General features: G+C 43.2%; 1 protein-coding gene across 5 annotated transcripts in view; it reads left to right on the top strand.

The window, feature by feature from the left end:
• Nucleotides 1-7,984: 7,984 nt before the first annotated feature.
• CFAP69 (cilia and flagella associated protein 69) overlaps nt 7,985-12,985 on the top strand; it is a 73,486-nt gene continuing 68,485 nt past the window's right edge. For 2 of the 5 annotated variants that reach the window (XM_055272763.2, XM_055272762.2), the window contains exon 1: nt 7,993-8,381. In XM_055272763.2, coding sequence (XP_055128738.1) covers nt 8,262-8,381 — 120 coding nt within the window. In that variant the 5' untranslated portion in view covers nt 7,993-8,261. Of the gene's footprint in view, nt 8,382-12,985 lie in introns of all 5 variants that reach the window. The other 3 variants (XM_055272764.2, XM_063636402.1, XM_063636403.1) reach the window with 3 other exon arrangements.

Genomic DNA, 12,985 nt, shown 5'->3' with positions numbered 1-12,985 from the left:
CCCTTCCCATCACTGCTTCCACCTCATGCCTTGCCTCCTGGCCAGTGGCCTAGCGCTACCCTGTTGTCCTAAAGGAGAGTTTCTGGGCCGGGCGCGGTGGCTCACGCCTGTAATCCCAGCACTTTGGGAGGCCAATGCGGGCGGATCACGAGGTCAGGAGATCGAGACCATCCTGGCTAAGACAGTGAAACCTCGTCTCTACTAAAAATACAAAAAATTAGCCGGGCGAGGTGGCAGGTGCCTGTGGTCCCAGCTACTCGGGAGGCTGAGGCAGGAGAATGGCATGAACCCCGGGGGCGGAGGCTGCAGTAAGCCGAGATCGCGCCACTGCACGCCAGCCTGGGCCACAGCGAGACTCCATCTCAAAAAAAAAAAAGAGTTTCTGCTGCTGCTGCTGCCACTACCACCACCGCCACACTGCTATATGTTGCGGAGTCCTGTACGCTGTGCCACTGACAAGGAGAAACTGACCTTTGTGCCTGTGCACCAGATTTGTCCGTGGAGGTTCTGGCTTCCCCAGCTGCTGCCTGGAAATGCTTAGGTGCTAATATCCTGAGAGTAGGATTGTCAGGTAAAATACAGGACTCTCAGTTAAATTTGAATTGCAGACAAACAATAAATTACTTTTTATTATAAGCATGGGCTTTTTAAAATTTTTCTAAATCTGGCAATCCTACTTAAGGAGTGAAATTTGATCAAGGAGATACAGCACAAAATGAAGCTAGTAGATAAATTCTCCCTTCCTTTCCCCCAGATAGGCTGTTCTAAAGTGCAATAATTCATAAGACCTTCATGAAAATATCCTCAAAGACCGAGAAATTAACTGCACTTGTTGCAAAGCTATGACCAGCTCACTAACACCTGTGTTTGTGTTCCCTTCTCCTACTGCCTCACTTCCATGTTTTTCCTCACTTCTGTTTCTCAGAGATAGTACTCCCCATAGAGTGGCAGCAAGTGAATGTTGGTGTTGTTTATTTATGGCAGGCTTGGGGAACCTAGACTAGTACAGTACTTTTGGTAGTGGATTCTTCTAACAGGAAGTGAAACAAGAGACAAATGATGACTTTGAGAAAGTCAGGCACAGGACCCTGCAGACTCAAAATCCAGATTTGTTGAGACCCCTGAGAGTAGAAAAACCCCTCAGGGGCAGATTCACATTGATCAAATATACAGTGACACACTGTTAAATCAGAGTAGTAACTCAGCACTACTGTGTGAAATATCAGTGTCCTGTAGGCAAGAATACCATTTGTGCCTTAATTAAACATACTTTATTCTTGAATCTGCTGTTTATAAGAATTGAAGTTATAATTCAAAAGATACTGGGATCTGTTATGGGCTGAACTGTGTTTCCTCAAAATTGATACATTGAAATCCTAACTCCCACACTACCTCAGAATGTATTTGGAGATAGGATCTTTGAAGAGGTAAAGTGTGGTCGTACAGTTGGGCCCTAATCCAATATGACTGGTGTCCTCATAGAGGAGATTAGGAATCAGGCATGCACAGAGGGAAGACCACATGAAGTAAAAGGGAAAACACGGCACGCCAAGGAGAGATGCCTCAAGATGAAACCAATCCTGCCAACACCTTAGTCTTCAACTTCTAGCCTCCAGAACTGTAACAAAATAAATTTCTGTTGTTAAAGCCACCCAGTCTGTGGTATTTGTTACAGCAGTCCTCAAAAGTTAATACAGGGTTCACAGAATCAGAACAAGTCAATTTAGATATAGAACTCAAATAATTAATGTCATTGGAACAAACTTGTCTGATTAATCTTGCTCCACAACAAAGACAGTTCCATCCTGGGGTCATTGCACTATAACCACCCACCATTTAAACACAATAAACAGTTGTTCTAAAATCTCAGGAATATTTTTTTTATATAATTATTCCCATATCATGGAACTGCAGCTTTGATTGGGTAAAAGTAGCGCTTTATAAATTCTTCTTTTCATTTTCTTTACTTTCAATTTGTTTACTTTTCCACTAAACATGAGTAGTTCCTGCAGCTTCCTACTTAAAAATCACTTGCAGTTTGGGTTATTGTTAGTATACTTTTCATTAGAATGGTTGACTTCAGGGGTGACTATTCTTTTACTTTTGTTTTCTGTTACAAGTACTTATTCTTCCCAAATGTACAATAATGATTCTGTTGGAAAGAGGTAATTACTTTTGTTTTGTTTTTAGGCTTTGTTTCTGTGCTGTCAACCTGAAAAAGTTTTTTAAAACAGTGAAGTATAGGCTGGGAGCGGTGGCTCACGCCTGTGATCCTAGCACTTTGGGAGGCCAAAGTGGGCAGATCCTTTGAACCCAGGAGTTCAAGACCAACCTGGGTAACATGGTGAAACCCCATCTCTACAAAAAATAACAAAAATTAGCCAGACACGGTGGCACGCACTTGTAGTTCCAGCTGCTCGGGAGGCTAAGGTGGGAGGTGGGAGGTGGGAGGATCACCTGAGCCCAGGAAGGTCAGGGCTGCAGTGAGCAGAGATCATGCCACTGCACCCCAGCCTGGGTGACAGAGTGAGACCCTGTCTCAAAAAAAAAAAAATAAGTATAATAAATTCTGGTTTTGTATGCATTTCTTCTCTTACAAAATTTCCCTAAAGCTAACCTACTAAAAACTATGACTAGACTTCATATGTGCTATAAACATTCTTTTTTTTTTTGAGACGGAGTCTCGCTCTGTCGCCCAGGCTGGAGTGCAGTGGCGCAATCTTGGCTCATTGCAAGCTCCGCCTCCCGGGTTCACGCCATTCTCCTGCCTCAGCCTCTCCGAGTAGCTGGGACTACAGGCACCCGCCACCACGCCCGGCTAATTTTTTGTATTTTTTAGTAGAGACGGGGTTTCACCGTGGTCTCGATCTCCTGACCTCGTGATCCGCCCGCCTTGGCCTCCCAAAGTGCTGGGATTACAAGCGTGAGCCGCTGCGCCCGGCCTAAACATTCTTTATTTAAAATAAATTACTCTAATTCAGAAAGGAATAACATTTGCTTGCACATTTAGAACATCTGACAGTAGAGACTACGAAATTCATATGTAGTCTAAAATACTTATTAGACATATTCTTAATTCAAGAATATATAATTATTCATATGATTAGAAATAATTATAATTTTACTAAACATTGCTAATTAGGCAGAGTACAAACAAGAAAAAGAAGGAAAATAGAACCACAATTTGTAGTATATTTATTTTAAAACATATTTAGCTTTCTTTGTTACTTTTAAAAGTAAAACTTGTAAGTCAATATATTATTAAAACTACTAGTTGATCTTTAAGTCTACAGGTGCTACTAAGAAATTGCAATTTGTAACTTAACAGAGCTATTAAATTCTGCAGAATTGTTACCACATTCAAGCATTTCTATTCTGTAGGTATAACTCATTTCTCATGTTTCTCTGCTATTTATCTTTTTTGCTGAAATAATTTACTCCTTCAGTATTCATTTCACCCTTTCACCCTTCTGTGTTTTTGTGTCATAACAGAAGAAGCAATAAATAATGATTAAAATTAAGTCAACATACCAAATATAAAGTTAAAGCTTTTATGAAGCTTAATCTTTGTGCACTTACCAAGAAGAAGAGTAAACCCACTATTATTTGGGAACGAAGGACTTGGAAAATCCACAAATGGAATAATTAGTGAAAGCCAGTTTTATGGAGGCTGTTAAAACTACTCCAAAGCAATAATAATGACAACACACACAAACATACACACACACACACACACACGAGCAGTGCTTCTCAAATTTTGATGTGTGTACTGATCACCTGAGGATCTTGTTAAAATGGAGATTCTGAGTCAGTAGGTCCACCATGCGGCAAGAGAGTCTCCATTCCTAACAGAGTCCCTAGTAATGCCAGTGCAAGTAGCCCAAGGACCCCATTTTGAGTAGCAAGGACCTGGAGTATTTACCTTACTTTGGATAACTTACAAAATGGTTTAATTTGGCTTCAAATCAAAGTAAAAAGTAATTTATAATCCTTGAAATCTTTTAATGAACATTTTTTGAGTAACTAGTATGATATGGACCAGGAAGTCCCAAAGTATGTTCTCCAGACCAATAGCATCAACATTGTTTGGGAACTGGTTAAAAACACATATCCTTGGGCCTCACCCAGACTTACTGAAGCAGAGACTCTGCAGGTAGGGCTTGAGATTCTGTTTTAACTATTTCTCCAGATGATTCTGATACACATTAGGTTTTGAAAACTACTGCTCTAGACAGTATGCTGAGGGTCTGGAGTGCATATCAAAGTGACTCTCAAGAATCTCAGTACAGTAGGAAGGGGTCCAATTGCTGAACCAGTTGATACCATTAAGTATGTGATGAGTACAAAAACAGAATGACAGACAAGGTTGCACCAAACACAGCAAAGGATGTAAAGGTTTCCTAGAAAATGTCATGTGAACTGAATTTCATAGGGATTAGCCATCTGAAGATGGTGGCATGTACAACATAATGCAAATGTTATGTGGGAGGAAACCTGCTGACACCTTTCGAAAACTGCAGTAATTCACCCAAGATGGCTGGCTGTGGAGTGTTTGAAGACTCCTCTATCCTTGTCCTTCTCACCTGTCCATGAGTAAAACAAATACCGTTAGAGCTAGAAAAAAAAACTACAAAGCTGAGTCTATTAACTTGCCAAGCAAGAGAAATTACTCCATGAAGAATTTCACTGAGGAGGGAAAGTCAGGGGTTTTTAAATGTTAGAAGTGGGGAGCTCATGGGGCTTATGCTAATTAAGCGTTGGAAACTGGCACTCTGGATATAGGGCAGAATGAATATATAGGTCTCTACACCGTTGGTTAAATAAAATAAATATCCCATTGTTCACTAGTCAGGAAAGTCTCTTCAGTTAGGTCCAGTGAGGAAGGTGCCTGTCTAAGCTCACTGAGGCTTAAAGACCCTTATCAGCTTCAGCCTTTGGTGTTAAAATACAAGAGTCAGTTGATGTCTCCTAGGCAAGCTCTACTTTAAGTGGAAATTTTTCTTTCCCCTCCCTCTTCTTCATCTTTCCTGATCCTGAGATGCTAGGATGACCACACAAAGGATACGCAAATAATCCAATTGTCAGCTCTCTGCCACCATCTTGGTTTGGGGTGCCATTCCACAGGATTCCATTGTGTTCATCCAAGTAGTTTCAGTCTCCTTTTGACGTGGTTTACTTGGATTGTGTAACAGCAATTAAGGTCATATGAATAAAACACTTAACACACTTTGCACTTTCCCTAGGCGGAAGCAACCTTAGACCTACTAAACTGCCCTCTAGATGTAAGATCTAAGAGTGGTTTTAAAGCTATCTATCAGTAGCTAGGCAGCAGAGTCGTGCAGCAGAAGCGTGCTGGGCCCATAAAGATACCAATGAGGCTGGGTGCAGTGGCTCACACCTGTAATCCCAGCACTTTGGGAGGCCGAGGCGGGCGGATCACGAGGTCAGGAGATCGAGACCATCCTGGCTAACATGGTGAAACCCCGTCTCTACTAAAAATACAAAAAATTAGCCGGGCGTGGTGGCCGGCGCCTGTAGTCCCAGCTACTCGGGAGGCTGAGGCAGGAGAATGGCGTGAACCCGGGAGGCGGAGCTTGCAGTGAGCCGAGATCTCGCCACTACGCTCCAGCCTGGGCGACAAAGCAAGACTCCGTCTCAAACAAACAAACAAAAAAGATACCAATGAGTAGCTGTAGAGATGAAAGAAAAACAAAAAGAACGTGGAAGCCTAGGCAAGGGGAGTTGTAAAAAGAGGAGAGGGGTCAACAGTATAAAATACTACAGACTAGTACAACAGGATGAGAACTGAAAAGTGTTAATAGACTTTGATCCCAAGTGTTGGTGATCTCACAGTTTCAGAGGGCTGAGGATGAGAAAAGTGGAAGAATGACTAGAAGTGTGGAAACAGGTGCTAGAAGTGCTCACTACTCTCAACAAAACTTGGTCTCTTCGGCTAGGATTTACAATCAAGTGCTGCCAGTCCCAATCTAGTGTTCCCATTTTTCTTTTAGGGCCAGAAATATTTAAAGTCCGAGGTAGAAGGAACCTTCAAAATCACTTATCAACCTCATTCTAGAAATGAGGAGAGAAGCTCTGAGAAGTGGAGTAATATTTATTTTCATTGAGTTTATATGTAATTTTAAATTCATAAATTCTATGGAAAATACAAAAATGCACGTTTAAATCTTGAATAATTTTTGAAAGTTTAAAAAACAGATTAAAAGACAGAGTTTTTTTTAATTTTCAGTTATGGTGTTTGAGTTATTAAATTATACTGATGATCATCATGAGAAGCTTTCCATTATAGTCTTGACCCTTCTTGTATTATTATTCAGGCTACAATGGATAGGCAACAACATGTCAACTGAAAAATCATGAGATCTATAAATTTAGAAAGGAGATTTTATTTCTTATATTGAGTTACAACCTGCAGGCTGGCCATTCTGCAGGCTGGGAAGCCCAGGCTCCCACAGAGACAGTCAATAGGCACTTTGAAGGAGGTGGAGTTGGAGCCGAAGCTTTATGCTGAATGAGTTGGCTAAACAGACATATTCAACAGATTGTAAGAGGAGCTGTGAATCTTCACTAAGAGGGGTGATGAATAAACATGCATGTGACATGCATCCCATGCTCACTGTGGAGTGGAAACTTAACATTTAAATGCATTACAGTCCCTATACATCAAAAGGAGAAGCAGAGACATGAATGTACTAGTGCTCAGTCTCTGTAAACCTGCCAGAACCAGTCCATAGTGGGTGGTCTTTTATCAGGGGAAAGTTATTGAATCAGTCGCTTGTCCAATCAAAACTGCAGTTATGACTTGTGGAACAGAAGGGTCTTGTTAGTCAACATCTGGCCATGGATGAGCTGCAATTATTTCAATATTGCTTATGCCGAGGGCAATTCTTATTTAACAGCTAGAGAAAAATAAAAACACTGCAGCAGTTAAAACATAGGTTATTCTTTAAGTGTGGGTGTGAGTGACTTAACTCTTGCCTGGCATGGCCTTAGGTCTTGCTTATAATTTGTTATTGCCACAGAGTCCATTCTGTTAGCCTTCTGATCACTATTTTAACATTAATGCTCGTCAGTTGTTGAGTCTAAGCCCTCAGAGGGAGGGGGAGCCGAGCTAGGTGGGATGTGCACCTGTACTCCCAGCTATTCCCGAGGCTGAAGCGGGAGGATCGTTTGACCCAGGGGTTGGAGGTTGCAGAGCTACGATCCTGCCACTGCACTCCAGCCTGGGGGACACAGTGAGACCCTGTCTCAAAAAACCAGGGGTGAGGGGGACGTGAAAAGGGAGGAGTTAGGGGGGTATAGCGAGGCGTGTCCGTCCTTCCGTCCCGTCAGGGCCAGGAATTCAGCTTTTAAGGTTTATCGGGGGTCCCCTTGGCCAAAAGGGCGTCCGTTCAGTCGGTTGTGGGGCTTAGGATTTAATTTTTAGTTCTCAAACAGTAATAAAGATAATGATAATCTTGACCATGCGGGATGCCGTGCCAAGCACCACTTAACAAACACCGTCATCTCATTCAATCCTCACAACAGTCCTATTTTACAGATGAGAAAAGTGAGACTTCAAGGGATAACTCGCTCTAGATTCAATAATCTGACTCAAAAGCCTTTTAACATTTTGTACAATACCTTTTATGTTTGTTTATTTAACTGTCCAGTTGGGCCAGTAAAGTACAGATAAAAGCTGGGGAATGTCAGCGAGACTGGTCATTCCCCTGGGGTGAGAGAAACGCTTTCAACACTATCCGTCCATCGTATCACGCCCAAGGTATCCCATAGACATCCCTCACCCTTCCACCCACTCATGCCTGTTTGAAGCAAGACTATCTAGACCGAAACACATCGGGCGCCTAAGGCACCACTAGCCGCTACCTACCGAGGTGCCTCCTGAAGGCTCCTTACCTCAAGCCTGCAAACTCGCCGGGCGCGGAGTGCAATTAGGCTTTGGGGTAGTTTGGCTCTCCGGCTTTCCGTAGCCTCTGGCCCCGCCCCCTAGCAACGTGCTGGCTTGTGTTAACAACCGGCCGGCCAGGGATCAGACGCCTGGGTCAGCTGGGGGGCGGCAGCGGCGCTACGCGGACTGTATGGCGGTGGCCTAGGCGCCTGGCGGAATTTTGGGACCTTTCGCGACTCTAGCGACTCTCAGGCTGCCTTCCCTTCTCGGTGGCGGGGCCTCTTTGGGCCCAGCGACTGCGGGCGCACCTTAGGACAGGAAGATCCCCTCACTCTCCACCCCGCTGCCACCAGCCATGTGGACAGAGGAAGCCAGGGCGACCGCCGAGGCCCAGGAATCCGGCATCAGGAACAAGTCTAGCAGTTCCAGTCAAATCCCAGTGGTTGGGGTGGTGACGGAGGACGATGAGGCGCAGGTATGAGCAGGTGTCTGTGCTTTCAGAGGTGGAGGGGGTGGGGGTGAGGTCTCGAAACGGGGTCCAGACCTGGGGGTGGCAAGGGCGGAACTGGGGACAGGAGTGAAGATGGGGGAAGCCGCGGGATGGAGATTCCAAGCGCAGAGCTAATCTGGTTCCCCACCCCCTGAGAACTGCACCGGTTGCGAGGGGCTGGCTGTTGTCAACCATCCTGTGCGGGGACCAGCGCTGTGTGGTCCTCCTGGAGGGTCCCAGCAAACTGAGTAGGCGGGGCTTTGCCGCGCTTCTTCGAAAAGCGGTCATAGAGCTACTGGGAGGAAAGGAATCATTCTTAGCAAAATCTGATTTGATGACCTGATCAGTTTGCACTGAACTTTTTAATACGTAGATCCCTGTTACCGAGTGATGTTCTTGATACAGATGTAAATTTTCCCATGCTTAAATTTGCTGCGACTAAAGCCTGCACACAGAGAGGAGGAAAACGCTGTTAAAATTAGAAATTAAGCATTTTTAAAATATGAAATTGGAAGCTGGTTGTTACAGGTTGGGTCGGAGAGAACCGGGAGAGAATAGAGTTGATTTGTTTTATTATGCTTGTACTGTATTTGGTTTTGGGTTTGCTTTTGTTATGAATACAAAATTCACTCTTGCAAGTTGATCTGTTGAGAAATTCCACTTGAGGCCCTTGGATCTCCATTCGAGGCGGAGGTGTTTAGAAACCCCAAGTTGTTTGTTTCCTACTAGGATTCCATTGCTCCCCCAGAGAGGTTTGATCGTGCCTTAAAAGCCGCGAATTCCTGGAGGAACCCTGTCCTGCCTCATACTAATGGTGTGGGGCAATTGTGGGAATTCCTGTTGAGGCTTCTCAAATCTCAGGCTGCGTCAGGAACCCTGTCTCTTGCGTTCACATCCTGGAGCCTTGGAGAGTTCGTTGGGAGTGGTCAGTTGACTGGGGACCTCTTCTACCATGGGAATAGAGTTGAGCTCTCTGAGGTCTGACATTTACGCAGTAACCTGCGGAGCAACAGCACTTTGCATGAGGAGAAATAGGTGTTAGGGGAATTTGCCTAATCGATTTTGTGTACCTATTCCCATCTGAGCGGGGAGAATTTTGAGGAACAATAGCTCTCCACTCCCTGGGCTGCAAGAAAGATCAACAGTACAGCCATACTCCCAGGCAAGGGGCAAAACTGAAAAGTATGTGAATTTGATAACTGATGGCTCTCAGTCTTCCTTTACTTGCTCCAAGAAAAATTGGGCAACGTTATACAAGGCAAGCAAGCGTGGCTTTTTCTTTTTTAAGGAAAAATACTTTTTAAAAGCCATTGCCAAAATAGTCCAAAACATACCAAATAAAACAAGTATACCTGTGTATATGTGTGTGCACTTTCTCCCCATTTTAATTTTCTTTCTTTTCTTTCATTACTACTGCTCTTTCCAGGGCCTAGGATTCTCTTCCAAGAAGAAAGCAATCAATTTGCATTAATTCATGTTTCTGACTTGTTAATAACTAATTCTAGGAGTAGTAACATTTTTGAAGTACTGAGGAAAAAGGTAGTTTCTCCCCAAAGAAATAGAATAGGAACTTCTTATAGCTGGGAGAAATCTTAGTGATCCTCAGCCTTCTTGTTTTTTGCCTGTGGTTGTTTTTACAAACGAAAACTCTAAGTTCATGAGAAGTTAACTGAGTTACTCAGTTTCTTTACTCATAGAACGGGGGTCTAGAGACCCTGGAACGAAAAAATGATAACCTTTTAGGCCTCTGCCTTAGGCCAGTTTAGGAAAGATCCTGAGAACTGTTTCCAGTTCTTTCAAACCACTGCACATTTGCAAACTTCTCTTCTGCCTGTGTGTGCTTCTGAGAAGCAGAAGCTTCTATCCTAGTGGCTAAAGGTGAGAGTATCACGTCTACTTCAGTTCATTGTCAGCTTCATCACTTACCAGCTATGTGACCAAAGGAAAGTATCTTAACCTTTCTATCAAATGGAGATAATGATAGTACTCATATCCATTGTAAAGATTAAATGAAATAATATATATAGGCCGGGCGCGGTGGCTCACGCCTGTAATCCCAGCACTTTGGGAGGCTGGGGAGGGCGGATCACGAGTTTAGGAGATCAAGACCATCCTGGCCAACATGGTGAAACTCCGTCTCTACTAAAAATACAAAAATTAGGTGGGCGTGGTGGCACACGCCTGTAGTCCAGCTACTCGGGAGGCTGAGGCTGGAGAATCACTTGAACATGGGAGGCAGAGGTTGAAGTGAGCCAAGATTGTGCCACTGCACTCCAGCCTGGCAACAGAGTGAGACTCCGTCTCAAAAAACAAAACAAAAAGAAATAATATATAAGCAAACTTATACAATGATATAGAGAACTTATACAGAGACCTATATATTGAAAACAAGCAGTTATCAACATCATCATTGTCATTGTCATCATCCTTTATCCAGGGAACTAGAGCTCATAAAGTTATTTGGGCCTTAAAGCTAAGGGATTCTCTAGAATTCTGATTGTTCCCACTGGCTTCCAGGATGTGAGAGTGAGACTGGATGCCCCTGAAGTCTTACTTGCTTTAATGCAGATTTCGGTCTGCTCACTTTATCCCTTCAGAGATGTTTCTAAGTTGCAGCTGGATTTCCTAATATAGAAATGCTACTTTGGCTACCTGGGCTTTTAATAGCTGTTTTATATCATTTTCTTTATTACAGACCTAAATTGAACCTTTCAGTTACCCTAACCTTAGTTTTTAGTAATTAAAGAAATAGGCTTGAATATTGCTGCCTAAGGCAGCAGGTAAAATGTACGGGTTATTTTGCTGATTTTTCTGTGTGTATGCTTTACTTCTGCATTAAGTGGTATTTTTTTTCCTGCATCTTTCACAAAAATAGCTTTTGTAAAAAGCAATAGCTCCTATAAATTCTATCTAAGCTACTACAAATGGTATTCACAGAGTATTAGATTTTTCTAACTTTAACAACTTTGAAATGTTCTTTGGTAGAATTATGGAAAATGTAAATATAGATTATGAGTAAAGTTATTAGTAAATAGGGAAAACAATAGTTTAGGAATCTGGGATATTGAATTGTTATTTTTGTTTCATGTTGTGAACTTCTCATAGACATATTCTATGTAAGCATTATATCTTCAAATTTTCTCTCTATAAAAATTTTGATAATCCCTACTGTAGTGATTCCAGCATCTTCTTTTTTAAAGTGATTTCTCATACTTCTCCAGTTTCGAAACAATAAAATAGTGCCAGAATTTTGGTGGCCATTTTCTTTTTTTTTTTTTTTTTTTTGAGACGGAGTCTTGCTCTGTCACCCAGGCTGGAGTGCAGTGGCACAATCTCGGCTCACTGCAAGCTCCGCCTCCCGGGTTCACGCCATTCTCCTGCCTCAGCCGCCTGAGTTGCTGGGACTACAGGCACCCGCCACCATGCCCGACTAATTTTTTGTATTTTTAGTAGAGGTGGGGTTTCACCATGTTAGCCAGGATGGTGTCAATCTCCTGACCTTGTGATCCGCCCGCCTCGGCCTCCCAAAGTGCTGGAATTACAGGCGTGAGCCACCGTGCCCTGCTTGGTGGCCATTTTCTAATTGTGAGGAACTTAGGACACGTTGCTTGCCCTTTCTGTGTCTGTTTCCTCATCTGTAAAAGATATTTTTAGAAATGCCTACCTCATCAAATTATTGTGAGAATTAAAGTATTTGTAAGGCATTTAGCACAGTGCCCAGCACATACATTCCAAGTGCCCCATAAATGGTAACTTTCTGCTATTATTAATGACTCTAGTCATAACAGCTTTATTAAATTATTATGATAATAATTATTATTATTATTTTTGAGACGGAGTCTCGCTCTGTCACCCAGGCTGGAGTGCAGTGGTGCAATCTCGACTCACTGCAAGCCCCGCCTTCCGGGTTCACTCTATTCTCCTGCCTCAGCCTCTCCGAGTAGCTGGGACTACAGGCGCCCGCCACCACGCCCGGCTAATTTTTTGTATTTTTAGTAGAGATGGGGTTTCACCGTGTTAGCCAGGATGGTCTTGATCTCCTGACCTCGTGATCCGCCCGCCTCGGCCTCCCAAAGTGCTGGGATTACAAGCATGAGCCACTGCGCCCAGCCTATTAAATTATTAAATAATTTCAGATGATATTTACAGGGTTAAATGGTTTGGTTTTGTGTCCCCACCCAAATCTCATCTCGAATTGTAATCCCCAGGTGTTGAGGGAGGGACCTGGTGGGAGGTGATTGGATCATGGGGGTGATTTCCCCCATGCTGTTCTCGTGATAGTGAGTTCTGACGAGATCTGATGGTTTTATAAGGGGCCCTTCCTCTTTGCTCTCTCTCTCTCTCTGTCTTTCCTGCCACCTGTAAAGAAGGTCTTTGCTTCCCCTTTGCCTTCCGCCATGATTGTTTTTCCTGAGGCCTCCCTAGCCAGGTGGAACTGTGAGTCAATTAAACCTCTTTCCATGATAAATTACCCAGTCTTGGGTGTGTCTTTATAGCAGTGTGAAAACAGACTAATACACTGGGTATCAAAACCTACCAAATAGGAAGATAGTTCTCAGATTGTTTTTCTAGTATTAATCCCAGTGTTT

This window comes from Symphalangus syndactylus, chromosome 3 (genome assembly GCF_028878055.3).
Source record: "Symphalangus syndactylus isolate Jambi chromosome 3, NHGRI_mSymSyn1-v2.1_pri, whole genome shotgun sequence".
NCBI classification, from domain to species: domain Eukaryota; kingdom Metazoa; phylum Chordata; class Mammalia; order Primates; family Hylobatidae; genus Symphalangus; species Symphalangus syndactylus.
The sequence above is the reverse complement of the archived record's forward strand: the minus strand, read 5'-3'. Positions and strand labels throughout refer to the sequence as shown.